Source organism: Trichosurus vulpecula, chromosome 5 (genome assembly GCF_011100635.1).
Source record: "Trichosurus vulpecula isolate mTriVul1 chromosome 5, mTriVul1.pri, whole genome shotgun sequence".
In the NCBI taxonomy this organism is placed as follows: domain Eukaryota; kingdom Metazoa; phylum Chordata; class Mammalia; order Diprotodontia; family Phalangeridae; genus Trichosurus; species Trichosurus vulpecula.
The window spans coordinates 189,378,280-189,398,660 of NC_050577.1; the positions used below are offsets into that span (position 1 = coordinate 189,378,280).

At 36.0% G+C, this 20,381-nt stretch overlaps 1 protein-coding gene across 4 annotated transcripts in view; it reads left to right on the top strand.

Moving 5' to 3' along the window:
* EPS8 (epidermal growth factor receptor pathway substrate 8) overlaps positions 1-20,381 on the top strand; it is a 263,944-nt gene that overhangs the window by 186,531 nt on the left and 57,032 nt on the right. For 3 of the 4 annotated variants that reach the window (XM_036760030.1, XM_036760031.1, XM_036760032.1), the window contains 6 exons: positions 924-1,006; positions 3,457-3,605; positions 6,685-6,758; positions 8,127-8,253; positions 13,183-13,271; positions 15,138-15,212. In XM_036760030.1, coding sequence (XP_036615925.1) covers positions 924-1,006; positions 3,457-3,605; positions 6,685-6,758; positions 8,127-8,253; positions 13,183-13,271; positions 15,138-15,212 — 597 coding nt within the window. The remainder of the gene's footprint in view (positions 1-923; positions 1,007-3,456; positions 3,606-6,684; positions 6,759-8,126; positions 8,254-13,182; positions 13,272-15,137; positions 15,213-20,381) is intronic. The other variant, XM_036760033.1, reaches the window with a different exon arrangement.

Below are 20,381 nucleotides of genomic sequence, written 5' to 3' on the forward strand. Positions count from 1 at the left end.
CAGATAGGCAGTGTTTCTAGAAACTTCTAGGAGAGTTAACCTAGTACAGTGAATATAGTGTTACACCTAAAATTAGGAAAACCTGATTCAAACCCATCCTCAAATACTCTCTCTGTGACCCTGAGCAAATTACCCATCTCTTCAAGTTGAAAAATTGCAGACTCTTGATATGTTTTTTGCTTATAGGCTCAGGGAATCTTAGAGATGGAAGGGACCTTTAAAATCATTGAGTCTAACCTCCTACTCTTTGTATGAATTCCCTAAATAAGGCTAAAATGAGATATTTGTAAAGTACTTTGCAAACGTAAAGAACTATATAAATGCTAGTTACTATTACTACAACTACTACTGTTGCTAACATATTGAGAATCATATTGTATGGAGGGGGATGAACAAGACGAGCTATTATACCTCTGGCTTCTATACTCTATGATCTCAGGATTTCACTGCAATTTATTTTTAAATGTAGTTATATGAAATAAATATTGTAAAAGAACGCGTTCTGTCCTTTGGTGGGATTTTGATAATGGAAACTGGCCAAAAAATAAGTGAGAGAGAAACATTTTAATAGTCATTCACCTTAAGAACAATAAATTTAAGCAACAACAAAAACATTTATTTAGAAAGCTGCCATCATTATTCAAATGTCTAAGGATAGTAGTTTGATATGGTACAAGAATATCGTCCATGTTTACGGAAGGGACATTTTGTAGCGAAAGAGACTATTTTGTGACTTAGTAGTAGAGTGGTAATAACTCTTCATGCATGTAGCTATTAAGTACCTGATTTGATCCCAGGACTTTCTGACCTGGGCTAGCACTCTATTCACCATGCCAAACTACCTCATTCTAAGCTTTAGAACAGTTAGCATCATTCACAATAGCAAAAAGTCTTCCAGCTAACTTCCGCTTTTCCCATTTTAGGCGAATCTAATTGCTGAAGACATTGAAAGTGCAATTAGTGACAGTAAAGGAGGAAAGCAGAAGAGGCGGCCTGAGACACTAAGGTAAGTATAAGAAGCAGTATCAAGTATTAGTAGAGATTAAAACATATCTATTTAAAACTTTCGGAGTTAGCTAAAATTAGAAGATAAGGAAGAAACTGGGGAAAATTTTTGTAACAAGGGAACTGAGTTAAATTTACTAGAATAAGAACTATCCCCCAATTGATAAATGGTCAAAGGATATGAATAGTTACTTTTCAGAGGAAGAAACCAGAGTTATCAATAGCCATATGGAAAAATGCTTTAAATCACTAATAACTAGAAAAATACAAATTAAAACAACTTTGAAGTGCTACCTCACACTTATCAGATTGACTAAGAGTGGTTATGAGAAAATAGGCACACTAATACACATTATTCATGGAGCTGTGAACTACTCTAACAATCCTGAAAAGGATTTTGGAACTATGCATCCAAATTCCTATTAAATTGTATATATCCTTTGACCTGCAATACTGCTACTGCAATACAAGGAGATAAAAAAAAGAGGAAAAGGGCCAATGCATACAAAAATATTTATAGCAGATCTTTTGGTGGTAACAAAGAATTGGAAACAGGGTGATGCCCATCAATTGAGGAATGGCTAAAAAAGTTATGGTTCAACAACGTGATCAAATACCATTATACCGTAAGAAATGATGAAGAAGGTGGTTTTAGAAAACTCTGGGAAGACTTGTATGAACAGGTGGAAAGTGAAGTGATCAGAAGTAGGTGAGCAATTTTTACAGTAACTGCAATATTGTAAAGTTTATCTTAGTAACTGATCAATATAGTGACCAATCACAATTTCAAAAGAACATGGAACATGCAGAGAGCTGATGAACTCAGAGTACAGGCTGAAGCATATTTTCTTCTATTTCTTTTTCTTGCTTTTTTTTTTCTTGGAACATGCCTAATCCGGAAGTTTCTTTTGCATTTCTATACGTATTTGTAATCAGTTTTATTTTTCTTGCCTTCTAATTGGTTGGAGGAGGGAGAGGATTTGAGACTAAAATTGAATTTTAAAAAGTTACAGATTTGAAGATTTATTTCCATATTAAAGCATGTTATGTTTTAACAAATTATAGATTCTTCTATTCCCCCAAATTTGTTAATATGGTTTTTGTTTATAGTATAGAATCTAAGAGTTGGAAAGGACCTTTAAAATTGTCAAGTACAACTTCCCACCCTTTGTAGGAACTCCCTTTACGAGTACCCTTAGCATTCATGATAGATGGTCTTCTTCCTTCTATTTGAATATTATCAATGACAAGGAATTCACTGCCTCACAAGGTTGGTCATTTGATAATTCTACCCAGTAAGTCCAGTTCTTCTTCCAGGTGATAGTTCTTCAAATAATCAAAGACAGCTAGCTACATAGTAAATGCTTTTAATAAATGCTGGCTGGCTGAGACAACCTTGCCTCCTCCCCTCCATCAAGTTTTTTCTACTACAGATCATAGTTTTCTTATGTGACATAGTTTCAGAACTTTTACCATCTAATTTGCTTTTTCTAGGCAAGCTTCTATCCATAACTGAGTGTGATATTTCAGGTATCATCTGGAATATTGTAGACCATAGAGTTACAGAATCTTAGAATTAGAAGAGACTTTAAAACTCCTGACCCAATCCTTGGCCCAATTCATAATCCTTCCTATGATATCTCTAACAGATAGTACTTCTGCTCTCTACTTAAAAACCTCTAATACTAGGGAACTCTCTAGCTCACATGTATAGAGGACCTTGAGAGGATGGCATGGTAACCTCAGATAAGATTGCATGAGGATACACGCATTTGAGTATTGAGGCAAGAGAAATGGAAATACGATGTTTTATTAACTATATATGTATATATATATGTGAGTATGTATGTACATATATACATACATGCATACATATATATGATTATCAAGTGAAGAATTGACTTGTTCCTGGCCTGAATTAAGATTTTTTTTGGTGGTGCATATGGTTGTATCAAATATGTCAAGGATACTTAACTTTTCTGCCTTGGACCCCTTGGTCAGTCTGGTGAAGCCTATGGATACCTTCTCAGAGTGATATTTTTAATTGCATGAAACAACATGTAAGATTACAAAGGAAACCAATTATATTGAAATAGTTATCAAAATATTTTTAAAAATTCATGAACCCAAGATTAAGAATCTTTGCATTAAGTTGAAACAAAAGCAGATTTTGACCTTGGTAAAGCTAATTTTCTCCTTTCTTCTTTCTTTTTTTTTTTTGGCTTTATTGACACATTTTATTTTTTATACCATAGTCATTTCCTGATATATTTAAATCCTGCCACACCTTCCTCCCCTCAGTCCTTCCTTGTAACAAAGAAAAATAGCTAAGCAAAACTGCAACTGCCTGACAAAAGTAATTTTCAAGTTGAGGAAATGATACTCAGATGTTCAGAGAATTGCTGTGTCATCTAAACAGACGATAAAGGGTTTATTTGTTCTCCTTTTTAGGATGATTGCAAAATCTGACAGCAGTATTCCTCCTCCACCAAGAGCTCCTGCCCCTGTTCCCCCGGGGACCATCACACAGGTGGATGTTAGAAGTCGTGTGGCTGCCTGGTCAGCATGGGCAGCTGACCAAGGAGACTGTAAGGATTTCTGTGAACTGCTTTTACTGAATATTGACTCTAGACGTGCCAATGGTCGGTGCTTAGCTAATAGAATTCTATTGACGTTATAGCCAATAGATAGTCCTCAACTTTCGAATGCTGAGACTGGTTCCAGTTTGGGGTTTTCTTGGCAAGGATACTGGAGTGGTTTGCATTTCCTTTTGCAACTTATTTTATAGATAAAGAAACTGAGGCAAGCAGGATTAAGTGAGTTGCCCAGGGTCACACAATTAGTAAGTGTCTAAGGCCAGATTTGAACTGAAGAGTAGTCTCCCTAACTCCAGGCCCTCTATCCAGTGTCCCTTATTCTCTATAAATTGTTCTCCATTATATTTTCATACAAACAGCATTTTATATTTTTCAGTTACAGTGTACCAAATGATAAATTTGATGGTACAATGAAAAGAAGGATTTTGACTTCACTGAAAAACATACCATTAGAGGGCTATCCACAGGCAAACTTTAGAATACAAAAATATCTTCAGAGAAATTGCTTCACACTCTATTCCATTTATCATTATCATAGCTTCTGTGGTAACTTCAGAATAAATAAAATAGTTTTGACTACACTGGAAATTTCCTTTGATGGAAAAATTAAGGTTTTGAACTAGATTACTTCCACATTCCTTCCAGCTCTAAATCTATACCATGATTCGATCAAAGATGTGGGGATGGTAGTAGAGTTAGGGGTGGGTAACCATTTGGTCCCACTAGTTTGTGTTAGGTTTCTTTACATATCTTATCATTTTAGTATCTTTCATTAGTTATTAAAAGGAAATTACAGTATTCGGTACTTATGGGAGCGTTTGGCATCACTAGAATTCATCAGAGCTGGAAAGGACCTTAGAAAGAAAACAACTGTCTCATTTGACAGATGAGGCAGTTAAGATCCAAAGGATTGAGGGACTTGCCAAAGCTAGCAAATGGTAGAGTTGGGACTAAACTGAGGTCTTCTGATTCCCAGTTTATTCCTTTTTCCACTGTGCCATGTTACTTATTAATTATATTATTCAATTATTATTCAGTGGAAGGTACAACACTAAAATAAAACAACATGACATGTTTGTCAAATTGAATAACTATGCTGTGCAGGGTGATTTGATGTGTTATTATGTATCATAAAACTAAAGTTTATGTTCAGTTGTGTTTCACTTTTTGGGGTTTTCTTTCTGACGCCTAAATATTTTAAGAGGTTGCTTATTTAAACCCTACAACTAAATAGATGAAAATAGTAGCTCTTTAGTATAACTGCTTTTAAAAATAAAATAAGACATGAAAATTACTCTTCTTAATTTTTGACAGTTTCTATTTTCAGCAGTTGTGAACATTTCTGGCAAACATGCTTGATGTTCCCTTAAACTTGGCAATTTTTTAAAAATCTGTTTAAATAGTTGCTTGGAATATTTTCGTGTGTGTGTGTGTTTTCCAGAGGGCTTTTGTGGTCTTGTTTTTCTAAAAGAAAAAATAGCCCTTTTACATTTTTTAGAAATTTAAAATTAACTTGAAAAGACACATGAAAAATTCATATAAGAGCATATAATGAAGGATAGGTAAATTAATATCCAGGGAATGCTCAACCACTACAATTTTCAAGCCATCTTAGAAGGTATATATCCTCTCTCAGTGATGTCATCAATTTATAAGTGTTCAATCAATATCTGTGAGTAGATGACTTCCAGATCTAGATATCCTGTCCTTGGTTTGCTACGGAGCTCCACTTTTTTTTTAATCACCAGCTCTCTATTGGATATCTTCAACAGGGTGCCCCATTGACTTCTCAAACAAAACTTTTTTATTTTTCACTTTCTTTTTTTTCTTTTATTTGAGTTTTCTTCTACAAAATTACTAATATGGAAATGTTTTCCATCATTGCACATGTATAACCAATATCTAATTGCTTATCATCTCAGAGAGGGGGTAGAGGAAAAAGAAAATTGTAAGAATAAAATTCACCTTCCCCTTGACTCCACCCCTCCTCTAAATTTCTCTTTTTTGACTAGCACCATAACACAGATTCACAATTTTGGTGTCCTCCTCATTTAATCAGTTTCCAAATTTCATTGATTCTGTCCCCACAACATATCTTGTATCTGCTCTCTTCTCTCCACTCATTCTCGCCATCCTTGTTCACTCCCTCATCACAATTCACCTGGACCACCATAACCATTTTCTACTTGGAATCCCTATTTCCAGCCCCTCCCTTCTTTAATACATTCTCTACATAGATACCAAAATGATCTTACTAAAGCACAGTTCTGGCCAGGTCACTCTTCTTTTCAAGAAATTCAGGAGTAGGTGAAGTCAAACTTCTTAGTTGGCATTTAAAACCCTTCACGATATGGCTTCACCTTAATGTTTCCAGATTTATTTCACATAAATACCCTTCCCATACCCACATTTCAGCCAGAATGTCTGAAAACCATATTGAAGTTCCCCAAACTTTCATATCTATCTTTCATATCTTTGCATAGGCTGTCTCTACCTTGCCTAGAATGCACTCCCTTTTGAGTTCTCTCAGAATTCAGAACTTCTTTCTGGGTTCAGCTCAGGCGTATCCTTCTGCAGAAGTCTTTCATGAACTCTTTCTCTTTAGTGTTAGTAGTTGGCAGTTCCCATCTCACCAGTAAGTATAAACACTTTACATATATTATTTCATTTGATCCTCGCAGCAACCCTCTGAAGTAGGTAAATATTATTCCCATTTTGCATATAAAGAAACTGAGGCAGAGATTAAGTGACTTGCCAAGGTCACACAGCTAGTGAATGTCTGAAGCAGGATTTAAACTCAAGTCTTCCTGATTCCAAGTCTAAAGCTCTATCAACTCTGACACCTAGTTGTATAGCTACAGATTAAGCAGGGAGAGAAAGGAGAAATGGGTGAGTGGAAAGACAAAGAATGGGTGCTGATCCTTGAATTGGAACATATCTAGTGACTAATAACTACATATGTCTAATGGAAATTCTGCAATTTCCAAATGTCTCCTTCCTCTCATGTTTTCATTTTTATTTACATAAATTGGTACCTCCTAAGACTCTTGACTCTGGCTCTTTACCATTTTTCCTCCAATAGTTGAAAAACCCAGGCATTATCATGAACACGAAGAAACAGCTGAGATGATGGCAGCCAGGATTGACAGAGATGTTGTAAGTAGAAACAGTAAACTTTGGGACACTGGTTTTGAAGATGATTTAAAAGAAGAAATATCTTTTTTAAATAATAATTTTGTAAACAGGAGTGCATTCCTCTTATAGGCAGTTATTTTATGTTGATGTTCTTTATCCATGTAGTTCTGGCCCTGTGGTTTCATTGGTATAGGTAATTCCTTGTGTGGAACCTTCCTCCACCAATACAGATTAACAATTCACCTGTACCTATTAGTCTTAGAGATGAGCTTGGGGCACTGAGAGGTTAATGGACTTGCCCTTGGCCACCAATCAAATATGTTTTAGAGTCAAATCTTGTACTCAAGTCTTCTTGACTCCAAAGCCAGCCTCCTATCTATTATACTACACTTCATCTCCTTTATCTTTATGACCAGATCTGGCAACATTAAATGAGCATTAAATATTAATTGCTTCACATGATAGGAGTTTGTGAGAAATTTTAGATAGATGGTGTTAGTATCAGGCTCCTGTTATTCCCTCCCTTTGTAAACTGTAATTTTGTTTAGAACCAAGTATCAAAACGAGTTTGGGATTGCTTTTAGCATGACCTTTAATAGGACTCTTTATAAAAAAAGAATTTTAGAGTGCCTGAAAAATAAAAGTATAGTTTCTAATGGTACAATTTGGTATTAGAATGTCTTTTGCCACAATCCAAGCATGTGAAGTTGCAACACTATGTGATATTAATGCAGTATATTCTCTGTGTTTCACATGTGTAGAAAACATCCTCAAACTTAGTTAAAAAAGAGAGAAACTTTGCAATTTTCTAATTAAATGTTATAACCTACTGTATATACCTGGAAGAGAAGCAAAATAGTGGATTTTATCTGGCATCCAAATAGATTTATGATATCCCTCCAGCCTTTGAAATATTAATGTTATTAAATCATTTTTCCACATAGAAACTCTGTAGTGCTGATTATCTTGTTCAAGTGGCATATGTCAAGTTGTCATAATATTGTATATCTCCTTCATTCCAAGAAATAGTAACTGTACATACTTTTCATAGTAATGCTTACTGGGAAATCATGTCAGTGTTAAAACAAGTGATTTAATCTTATATATAAGCAGGATATGGTAGCTAAATTAGAGTTAATTGGATGGAGGTCTAATAATTTGAGTAGTTATTGTAAAAGCTTTTCATGATAGCATTTGGAAACAGAAAATGAAAACTTTAGAAATATTATAATATCAAATTTCAGCATTTTTATTCAGTTCTCTTTCCTAGAATTCATGGTAATCTTGAATTTCTACAAATACAATTTTATAAACTTCTTACTTTTTCTTTAATGGTTAATAATATGTATGGTAACGATAATTTTAAAAAATTTAATTCTCATGTTTTAGCAAATCTTAAATCATATTTTGGATGACATTGAATTTTTTATCACCAAACTTCAAAAAGCAGCTGAAGCATTTACTGAGCTTTCTAAAAGGAAAAGGAGTAAGAAAAATAAAAAGAAAGGTCCAGGGGGTAAGTCGGATTTTACTTAGTTTTTAAAATTCATTAAGAATTCTAGATTGGAACAAGTTCTGAGGTTGTATCATAACTTAGGAAAAGCCATTCAGGTCAATGCTTGATGATTTCTTTGGGATCCCCTAGATAGAATAGGAATGGATTGGGATGGATACTGCAAAAAGTACGTGTTTGTGCTTGCATACTTTCTAATTAGGAGAGTAGTCAAGGGTGCTGTGTCCAAATCAGCATCAGGAATTTTTATTTGAAATGTAACCACTGTGGCATATATGTACTTGTGGGCAAGTTAAAATTAGGATTGGATTTTAATAAAATAACACCAAATAGATGGTAAATAAACAAATGATATAACAGAGGAGAACCAGTTTAATAATTACAGATTTTATAACTTGAATACAAATAGACTGATTCCTGTATAAAAAGAAAAACCAGACAAAATAGATATGAAAACACCATGCAGTAGTATGTTGCCTAAAGGAAACATGTAACATAGAGAGACAACTACAGTTTTGAAATGGAAAATTTGAATAAAATTTAGTATGCTTCAACCTACTCCAGAAAATTAGGAATTAGGATCATGATAATCAACAGGGATACATTCAAGTTATATGACAATGAGAAACAAAAGGGATCTATCTCATACTTAAACATACCATCAGAAATGAAGAAATAGTAGGTTTGCTCATCCTCGACCTGTGATTTTATGTTAGACATAACCAACGGTATAGCAACTAATTTTTTAAAGGAAAAACCAATTGCCAAGGGGCTTGGACAGAAAAACAGTATCCTATCCAGAGATGTCTACACCCTACCACTTATTTATGACAAATGAAACAGTTTCAGACTTGGATTAAATATAGAAAAAGCTGGATCCAAACTCATATTGACAGTGTCTTTAGGAATAATTGAGAATTTTCTTTTTGTTCAAATAAACACAGAACTTTTACAAATGGTAACCACACCCTAGAGCATAAAGAAATAAAAAGTAAACTTAGAATGGGAAAAATTTAAACAGTATTTTTATAGGTTTTAATGTAATAAAGAATCCTCATACACAACAAGGTTCCAGACATACCCTACATCAATAATAACACCAAAGTTCAGCTCTGTGAGGAGGAGGAGGAAGAAGGCTATTCATTTTGGTAAAGCCAGAGTGCTCAAATTGGCCAGAAGTTGCACCAGATAATGGCAGAAGTATATTGTAGAGAGATTCCTAACAACATGCACAAGGGAGAAGTCGTGGTCATGAAACCAAGACCCTAGGAAAAAGCAACTGAGACTTGTCTTGGTGGGTAAAACAAGTGCTGAGAAAAATGCATCAGGCAACAGCATCTTTCGAAAAGGGGTATTTGAGTCAGGCCTAAGCAGCAAAGTAGATGATCAAGACTTATTTGAAAATAGGCAGGTTGTGGAATGAAAAAGAGATTGCAGTTGTAGATCTTCCTGGGACTTTTGTGCCTGTTGTGGACACTTTGAAGGAGATCAGCCTCTGCCTCATCATGTCCTCCCCTGGGCCTCATGCCATTATCTTGGTCCCACTTGTTCCTCCTTTATTTTTGAAGAGGATGAATGACATCACAGAGTCACAGAGAATTGGATTTGTGAGGCAGAATCGCAGTCATCGGCCTCACTCTTTCCCGTAGGGTCACTGATGTCCCATGGCAAGACAGAGGTTAAGATGACTGGTGATAGCCTGGGATACAGTAGATAACCATGGCATCTTTGATGTTTGGCCAAGCTCTAAATGTTCCACAGCACCTGCTTCAGCTATCTTCATGACCATTAGAACAAATTGTTCCTGTCTACCCATTCCACAGGGTGAACACTTCACATGCTTGGGATAGACATCTCTGTAATTCACTAGTGGGTTTGAGGCTGTCAGTTATCCTCTTCATTGTTACACCAAGGAGGAGCAAGATGCAGTAAAGAAAATCTTGGGAATTTTTGGCTCCAAAGCTATGGAGGACATGATCATTTTATTTTCCTAGAAGGATCATTTGGAAGGTATTGATATGAACCGATATTAAGTGAAACTAGGCATGAAGGTTTGAAAGACTGATATTCCAGTTTGGCAGAAGGTACTGTGGGTTCAACTTCTGAGCAAATGAAAGTGAGCAGGAGCCTCAGCTAACAGCTTCTGGCCTTAGTTGAACAACTGGTGAAGAAGAATAGGGGCTCTTGGTACACAAACCATATATATCAACAAGCCAGGAGGATTCAGGAGCAAACTGAAGCACTGAAAAAAGCCTCCATGGAAGTCCTGGAAAGATTGAAAGAGGAAATAAGACAGGAATATAAAAAGGAAAGCAGAAAATTAAAGCTGAGCTGAGCTGAAGCAGAGAGAAAGAAAAGAAAAAGTACTGTATACAGGAATCTTACAGAAAGTTTCTGTGCAGAGAAGCAAAGAAATGCCAGAGCTGAGGGTGTGAGTCATAATGTATTCTTTGTAAACTTCCTGAAATTTTTGGGAGCAGCCTGTGTCATCATTGAAAATATATTTAAGGATTAAGGAACTTGGTAAAATTATGTTACTCTTTCTGTTACTTTCCCTGCTTCTTCTTTCTCTGTTTATTTTTTTGATAGCTGAAAGTGGTTTTAATGTGTTATCCCTTTCATGTCCAACATTCATAATTTAGAAAATAGTCTTTAGTGCCTTAACACAAATACACACAAAAAGAGAGGGAATAACATAGGGATTTCAAGCAGAACTAGTGGAAGAGATGTTTTGTGGCAGTCACATCCTTACTAATACTGTGTTGTGGGGCTCATTAAACTATGACTACCACAATTGATTTAATATTGTGTGTTAGGTAGTTTCTGTGACTTTCTTTTTTATTTGTTAATTTACTTAATTTTTAGTTTTTGACATTCACTTCCATAAGTTTTAAATTTTCTCCCCTTCCCTCCCCAAGAGGGCATGTAATCTGATATGGGTTCTACACATACATTCCTATTAAATGCATTTTCAAATTAGTCATATTGCATAGAAGAATTATAATGAATGGGAGAAACCATGAGAAACAAAACAAAAGAAAAGAGAAAATAGTCTGCTTTGCTCTGCCTTCTGACTCCATCAGTCCTTTCTCTGGATGTAGATGGCATTTTTCATCATGAGTCCTTTGGTAAAGTTTTAGGTCCTTGTATTGCTGAGAAGGGCTCAGTCTATCAAAATCAGTCCTCTGTCTGTTGTTTATTTGATGAATGCTCAGTCATCCCAGGTCCATACTACCACTCACGTCTTGAAAAATAAAGACAGCTGTAAACTTTTCATCATCAGAAATGCTTTAATATTTACTAATATTTTAATCTGAAAATAAAGGGAGAGATTCTTGTTGTTTTAAAATATAGAAAAGGAAATTCTAACTCTTCTGAACTAGAAATTTTCTCTCCAAGATTCAGAGGAAGAAAAGAGGAATCCAGAGTAAAAGCTTGTAATAGGACTTCTGTATTTCTCCACTCCCTCCTCGCTAGAAAGGAAATATGTTCACTGGGATGGTGGATCTTACTTGCATTTCAATTGTTATCATTATCAGGGGACATTTAATAGCTAATAGCTCACATTTTTGTATTAAGGATTGCAGAGCATGTTATGTAGTATTGAATCTCTCATTTGATTTGATCCTGAAGAAAGATACTATGGTCATCCACATTTTACCTGAGTAACCTAAAGCTGAAAGAAATTAAGTTACTTGCTCAGGGTCAAGGGCTAGTAAGTATCTGAGGGAGGATTTGAATTCAAAACTTTCTGTCTCTTAAGTTTGACACTCTATCCACTACACCACCTAGCTGCCAATTTCATATTAGACATTATGTCCTTGTTATTCATTTTAATCAAATGGTATCTGGGGAGGGAGAAGACAAAAACCCTGTTATATTCATATTCATTAATCCTAAGGCTGGAATTGTCTGTAGGTTTTCTGATGGATGGTGATCCATTCTCTCTCATTACCTATTCATTGAAATTGTGAGAATTCTGTATCGTTGACTGTCATGTTACTAGTAATAATGATGCCAGTTTATTTCTGTAGCCCTTTAAGATTTATAAAGCCTTTTCTCACAATCCTTAGAAATAATACTACAGTTATTGCTTCTGTACAGATGAGAAAACTGAGGTTCAGAAAGAACTGGTTTTTCCTATTGTCTAGGGAAGTAGTTAGGGCTGAGGTTATAATACAACCCTGGATCTCTCCTGATTTCTAGCCCAGTGCTCTTTTTATTGTACCACATCACCTCTTCCATTAAAAGACTGTTTATTCAAGATCTCAGAATTCAAACTGCTTTAAACATATCACATTCATAGTATAATGATGGTGTAAGTGGAATGCCAAATTCCTGTCAACCCCTGGACAGTGAAAAACTCTGACCCAATAGATGAGACAATGAGACATGTTCTTTTCATTCTTATAGGTGAATTGCATGATCTGAATGAAATTTGACATTTCTTGTTATAAATGAATAAATAAATGAAAATAGTCCTCAATAAGGATAAATATAATAAATCAACAAAAGCCTAATTAGAGATTAAAAAGTAAATGGCCAAATATGCTTGGGTCAAATACCAAATTATTAAAATAATAAAAATTATATTGAAAATTCAGTATTAATTAAACATATAAATACATAGCTAAAGCGATTACTCATAATAAATAAAAGACAACAAAATTCCATGTTGGTACCACTATGGAAAAGAAACAAATCATTTACATAAAATAAGCCTCTTTTGCAAAACAATAGCATTGCATCTATTATACTATGTTGCAAATATGAGAATATCTGTTTCATGGACTTTTGACAAACTTGCACTTGGTTACACCATGAGAGAAGCTATAGCAACTGGGTTTTAGATGAAATATGTGTAGGGAAAAGCCTTTCTGGGTTGTGTTTCCAATTAATTTCTGAAATTTGTCTCCATATTTAATTCTCTAGAGGGTGTGTTAACACTCCGAGCAAAACCACCACCTCCTGATGAATTTTTTGACTGCTTCCAAAAATTTAAGCATGGATTTAACCTCCTGGTAAGTGGAAAGACATTTATGTATACAGTACAAAAAAGAGAAAAAAGGAACATTCTACAGTCATTAACTTGGTGAAGAAAACTTAAATAAAATACATTCTAAGAAACTTGTGTATATTTATAGTCTTGTTTTACATATTTGATCAAAATAGAGAAGATGAAGCCTGATCTATATAACTTGGCTGAAAAATGTAATACATGCTCTTTTTTTATTTTGCTGGCCTTCTTATATAAGAGTATACTCAATTTAAGAAATGGGATTAGCCAGCAAGAACTATTTCTCCCAATCCAATTAGATCCAGTCTAACAAATATTTATCAGATACAGGGGACTATAATAGGTACTTGGGATTCAAAGACAGAAAACAATTCCTGTCCACAAGGAGGATGGGGGTATTAAACATGCAAAAACATCCTACAGGGGGTGTAAACATGCAAACAAATAAACTTATACATAATTACTCAGTGAAGGCAAGAACACTTTCAAGAGAGGGGCACATGAGCTGAGTTGTAAAGGAAGCTGCAGCATCTAGAAGACAGGGGTGAGAAGAGAATGCATTCCAGTATTGGCACAACCTTTAAAGACACAGAAGCAGGGGATTGGATTTTGGGTTTGGAAAGGGAGTTGTCCAATTTGACTGGAACATGGAATACATGAAGATGAATAATATAAAATAAGCCTGGAAGTTTACATGGAGCCATCTTATGAGAAATTTAAATACTTTAATTGGAAAAGGTACTTTCAGTTTCAGTAATAAGGTCAGAAGCCAAATTATAAGGGCTTGGTTGAGAAGTTAATCACAGGATAGGAAATGGAAACAATGAAAAAAACTGAGTTTTTTTTAGGACTTTGTGAAAGGGAGGAGGTTAATAGAATTATAGACTCAAGGGAGGGAAGGGGGGGAGGGAGAGAGAAAATGGAGAGAGAGAGAGAGGGAGACAAAGAGACAGAGACAGAGAGAGAAAGAGAATGAGAATTGAAGAGGGTTAGTTCTCATTGGTAAAGGGCATAAATATTAAAGGAGTTAGCCTTGACAAAAAGAAGTGCCAACTCTTCATCAGAAACTACAGCAAAGAAGAGAACGTTGAGAGATTTTGGGATGTGGGATAGGGGGAAGAGAGAGCTCACAAGAGATGGCTTGCATTTTCTCTGTAAAACTAAACAGGTCCAAAACAGAATTCATTTTCTCTCCCCCTAAGGCCACCCCAACTCCTACCTTCCCCATTGCTGTAGAGGGGAACACTATCCTCCCAAACCCAGGGGCTAACAAGGGAGGAGTCATCCTCAACTCTTCACTGCTTCTCACCCCTGCACCTCTCTCCCACCCCTGCACCTCTCTCCTACCCCTGTCCCTAGACATCCAATCTATTACCAAGGTCTGCTGGTTTTAGCTTTGTGGCTTCCCTCAAATATGCCCCCTTCTGTCCTCTGACACTTCTCCACTCTAGTACAGGCCCTCCCCTTGAGCACCAGAGCCTGGTGTCCAAGCCTCTTGTCTTGGTTAGGGTTCACAATGGTACTTCTTCCTCCATGCCAGCTTCATGGTCTTGGAAGGCTATAGTCACAGCCTAGCAGCAGTAGACTCCAGCTTCTGGAAATTGTATGGAAAGAAGACCCAATCATTGAACAGGCCAAGCCTGCAGCATCTGTTTATGTTGGTCATTGAAGAAGGCAAAACTTTGAATGCTACTATGTCAGTCAAAGTGGTGATTGATCTGCCCTTCAGGGTAACGTTTGCTTTGTCAACTTGACAATGCAGGATACCCTTCTTAATGCTGACCTGCATCTTCCTTTCTTTTTTGAGTATCTCTCCTTTGCTCTATGGCATGGAATTTGGGGAAAAAAATTTGTTAATTTATTGTTTCAGGCAAAACTGAAGTCTCATATCCAGAATCCTAGTGCTGCAGATTTGGTTCATTTTCTGTATACGCCGTTAAACATGGTAAGTGACTTGCCCCAAATCACCCAAATATTTGTGGAATCTTGATGCCTGGTCTGCTTCCCACTACCTTGTCCCATACCCCACTTCATTTTACTACTCCTCCAAAATACTTGTAGGACCTAATTTAAATATGATATTTTTTCTACACAAGCTAATATGGATTAGTGTGTTGGGAATTTTCCTTAAAGGAGAGAGGTTTGAAGATTCTATGTATCAGCTTATCTATTAAGATGTATAATCAAATAATTCAAGTGGGGAAGCTTATACCTGTCATGCTACTTCACAATGAGAATTAAATTAGTTGATTTATATTGAAAAGGAAAAAAGTATAACTATTGTTTAATGTATTATGAATGTTTAAGGATAGTAAAAATAAGAACAATCCATTTTAGCCCATTTAAATGTACTAATGATTACTAGCAAACTTTCTAGCTCTGAAATTGTATGATTTCATAAATTCAACAAGCATTTATAGATGCCTACTAGATGTGAGAGACACTGAGACCAAATCTTGCACCCTACGTCATTTTTGATGGGAACTGAAAAAATGGCAAGGGAGGGCAGACATGGAGTGTCAGGGAAAGACTTCATGGATTAATGGAGGATGTAGTACCCAGATTGGTCTAGAAGGAAGGGAGGGACTTCAGCAGATTTGGGCTGGGGATGTAGCAGAGAGCGTGAGCAAAGACATAGAGGCAGAATGAGAATGGAGAATAGAAAGTTGTTCTTTTTAGATAGAAAGTTGAGCATGTGAAATATGTTTTTTTTTTTAATCTAAACCTCTGATTTAATGGATATAGTGTACACTTGGTGAGGAACCTCCTTCTCCCTAGGTAGATTGATGCTTACCCATGCAAGTTATACTCTCAGAGTGTTGCTTCTCTATATATGAGATAATGCTTTTAAAAAATTGAGAATTAGAATATGGAAAATCTGGCAGATAGAGGCCAGGAATTTAGATTTTAATAGCTTTAATATAGGAAGCCACCAAAGTTTGTTGAGTAAAAGAGTGATAGAAAAAGGAGGATTATTTGAGCATCTGTATAAAAGATAGAGTGCAAAGAGGATAAACAAGAGAAAGGAAAACTGATAGTATATTAATATTAGTCTAAATGAGAGGAAATGAGAACCTTAACAACAGTCGTGGTTACAGTAAAAGGACAAACAGGGGAATAGATCTGAGAGATACTGTAAAGAAAAGGAATATCAAATGCTCATTTCTCAGAATTAAATCAAGTTCAATATTATTTCTTTTACAATTTGTAATCATTTTTACTTGAATAATAAAAAGAATCAACAAATAAAATTTCATCTACTTTCCCAAGTGGAACAAGACAAGCTGTGGGAAAAAATGTGCAATATATTTTATTAGTTTCCAAACACAAGAAACTCATTAACCCAATCAGTTAATGACAAAAGCTAGGCAGTGTCAGGTTAGATGAGGAAAAACTCTTTATTATATTAGTTTGTAAGTAACTCCAGCATCAAAATTTCAGTGATCATTGTTATTGTTAAAAATAATTCTTACCATTTTAAATACTACTGTCAGAGTAGAATCAAATATTCTATCACATAGTAAGGAAGTTATTATTCAAATAAATTTTAAAAATAGAATCATTTTTATACATTGGAAAGTATCTTGATCTTCCTTTTTTATTATCTCTCCTCTGCTCTATGGCATGGAATTTGTAAAAAAAAAATATGGAATATGGAATACTATTGTACTATAAGACATTTATTATGCATTTCCCCAATGCTTTTTTTACACCCTCTACAAAGCACTGAAATATGGATTTATTCATATGTATGTAGAATTATACCAGTTTATAAACTACATGTAAAAACCTTAACTGTGTTACTTTCTAGCCAAAGCTCATACACTAAAACAAATGCAAAACATTTTATTTCTTGCTGTTTCTCAAGAAAATGATTCCTTAATAGCTTCTTTTTTTAAAAAAAATACATTCTATAAGTAGTTTAATTAACTACTGATTGTACTATCTTAACTTTTTATGCTATATTAACAATATATTGTTATTTTATATTCTTTTAATTGTTGACCCGTTTTGTATTTTGCACCACAGCAGTTTCCCAGTATACCCTCTACTCCTACCCCATTGAATCCTCCCTTGTAATAAAGAAAAATAATTAGAAATAACCTCTTGACAGAGTTCCTGTGTTTAACAATGTGTTCAACAGCATGTCCCAGCCCCATAGGGATATTCCAAGGGAAGTCTGTTTTGTTGTCTTTTCTCTGGGACCAAGGTTGGTCATTATACTTAAAAAATAAGTTTGGGTGCCTTTTCATGTTGTTTTCATTTATATTGTTGTAATCACTTGTGTATAGTGTTTTCCCACTTATCCTTAGATCACTAGACATCAATTTCTGGATGTTCTATGAATTCCTAATATCTTGTATTTCACATAATACTATGGTATTCCATATAAAACAGTTTGTCTAATGACTCCCTCAGTGATCCACTCCTTTGTTTTTGGTTTTCCATTGCTACCAGTAATGCTACTATGAATTTTTGGTAGCTAGTTAATCAGCAAACATATATACCAAGTACTACCAAGAAAGGCAGAAACAAGGTCTCTGTTCTCAAGGAACTCACATTCTGATGGGGAAGGAATCTTGCAAATAACAATATATATTCAGGATGTATAATCTTGCCATCTCAGAGGGAAATATTACTACTATAGAAGGAGATCAGGAAAAGCCTGTTGCGGAAAGTAAGATTTGAACTGAATATTGAAGGAAGCCAGAATGTGGAGAGGAGGAGGAAAATCATTCTAGGCATGGAGCACAACCAGTTAAAAAAGCACATGGGCAGGAGACAAGACAAGGGAGCATGTATTTTTTAAGTGCTTATTGAGTGCCAGCCACTGCGCTGAATACTGGAGACACAAATACAGGCAAAAGGAAAGACAGTCCTTGCCTTCAAGGAGTTTACATTCTAAAAGAGAAAGACAAGAGACAAAAAGGAGCTGGAAAGTGGGACGGGCCAGGGAGGGGGCAAGGGAGGTAGCTGTGCAAGGGAGTAATGATGAAGTCCTGATTTTGACTAGCAGAGCAAGCAAGGAGATGAGAGTTGTGTGCTTAGAATTGCAAGGACAGTGGTAAGAGGAAGCAGTTCTAGGAGAGGAGGGGAGTGGGCAGGTGAGGGGGGAATGAGTGAACCTTGCTCTCATCAGATTTGGCCTGAGGGGGAATACCATACATACTCAGTTGGGTATCTTACCCCACAGGAAAGAAGAGGGAGGAAGATAAAAAAAAAAATAAAAGGCAGGGGGATGATGGAGTGGAGGGCAGATGGGGGTGGAGGTAATCAAAACAAACACTTTGGAAAGGGGACAGGGTCAAGGAAGAAAATTCAATAAAGCGGGATGGGTTGGGAAGGAGCAAAATGTAGTTAGCCTTTCACAACATGAATATTGTGGAAGGGTTATACATAATAATACAGGTGTGGCCTAGGTTGAATTGCTCAACTTCTTAGGGAGGGTGGGTGGGAAGGGAAGAGGGAAGGGAATTTGGAACTCAAAGTTTTAAAATCAGATGTTCAAAAACAAAAAAACTTTTTGTATGCAACTAAAAAATAAGATACACAGGCAATGGGGCGTAGAAATGTATCTTGCCCTACAAGAAAGGAAGGGAAAAGGGGATGAGAGGGGAGGGGGGTGATAGAGGGGAGGGCTGACTGGGGAACAGGGCAACCAGAATATAAGCCATCTTGGAGTGGGGGGGGAGGGCAGAAATGGGGAGAAAATTTGTAATCCAAACTGTTGTGAAAATCAATGCTGAAAACCAAATAAGTTAAATAAATAAATTGCATTAAAAAAAAAATACTTCTTATACAAAAAAAAAAAAAAAAAAAAGAATTGCAAGGACAGAGTTACTAGATCATAAAGTATGTGGGAGGGAGTAAAGTTGTAAGACGATTGGAAAAGTAGCAAAGGTATGGGTTGTGAAAGGCTTCAGCAGCTGGCAGAGGAATTTATATTTGATCCTAGAGGTAACATGGACCCACTGGAGTTTACTGAATGGGGGCGGGGTGCAGGGCAGGGAGTTGACATGGTCAGACCTATGCTTAAAGCACAGATCATGTTGGGAAATAAGTGAAGGGTGAACTGGAGAAGGGAAAGAGTTGAGGCAAAGGGAAAACCAGGAGGCTGTTACAATAAAGCAAGGACCTAATTAGTGCAAGTAATGAATCCTAGAAAGTAGTCTTTTGTATTCTTATTTGCAGTATTTCAAGTTATAATTATGTAAAATATAGTAATTGGTTCCAGTCCAATAGAAATATGTATTGTGAAATTGGAGGAGGGGGGAATATGACCACAATTCATCATTTGCCCTAATCGGGACCTACCCTCAGACGTGAGATAATGAGCATCTGAACTAGGGTGGTGGCTGTGTGGGTAGAGAGGAAGACAAATATACAAGAGATATTGTTGAAGGTTGAAATGATAAGATTCAGCAACAGATTAGACATGTGAAATGACTGCAAGAGAAGAGTCGAGGATGACACTGGGGTTATGAGCCTGGATGATTAGACAGTGGTGCCCCAAACAGTAGTGGGGAAGGTTTTGGGGAAGAGATAAATGAATGATGTTTTACACATACTGAGTTGGAGAAGCATATGACACATAAGCTTCTGGGACTTAACATTTTTGCCAACCCTATTTACCTTCATCTCTCTGTGTGAGCTAATGAAATCTGTGAGAGAAAATGTGCTTCCCATCCTACATGTGCTAGGAATATAGCCATAGCCTCTCTTTTTTTCCCTCCATTTTCAGCTCTTTTTGTTAAACCTGAGATTCTGGCTTCCCCCCAGCTCTCATAAACAGCAAGGTAGTGCAGGGAATAGAGTATGAAACTTGGATTCAGGAAGAACTGATTAATACATTTATTAGATGTGTTAGTCATGGATTTGCATGGACAAATAACTTTCCTCTGTCAAGCCTCAGTTTTGTCATCTGTAAAATATAGATAATAATAACATTTACCACAGTGTTATTGTGAGGATCAAATGAAATAACATATGAGGTACTTTGCACATTTTAATTTGCTTATATAAATGCTTGACACACTTTCTTACCTTGGTCACCACTGAAACCACGGGTGACCTTATACAGTCAGCAGGACAGGTTTAAGTCTAAAATATAGTG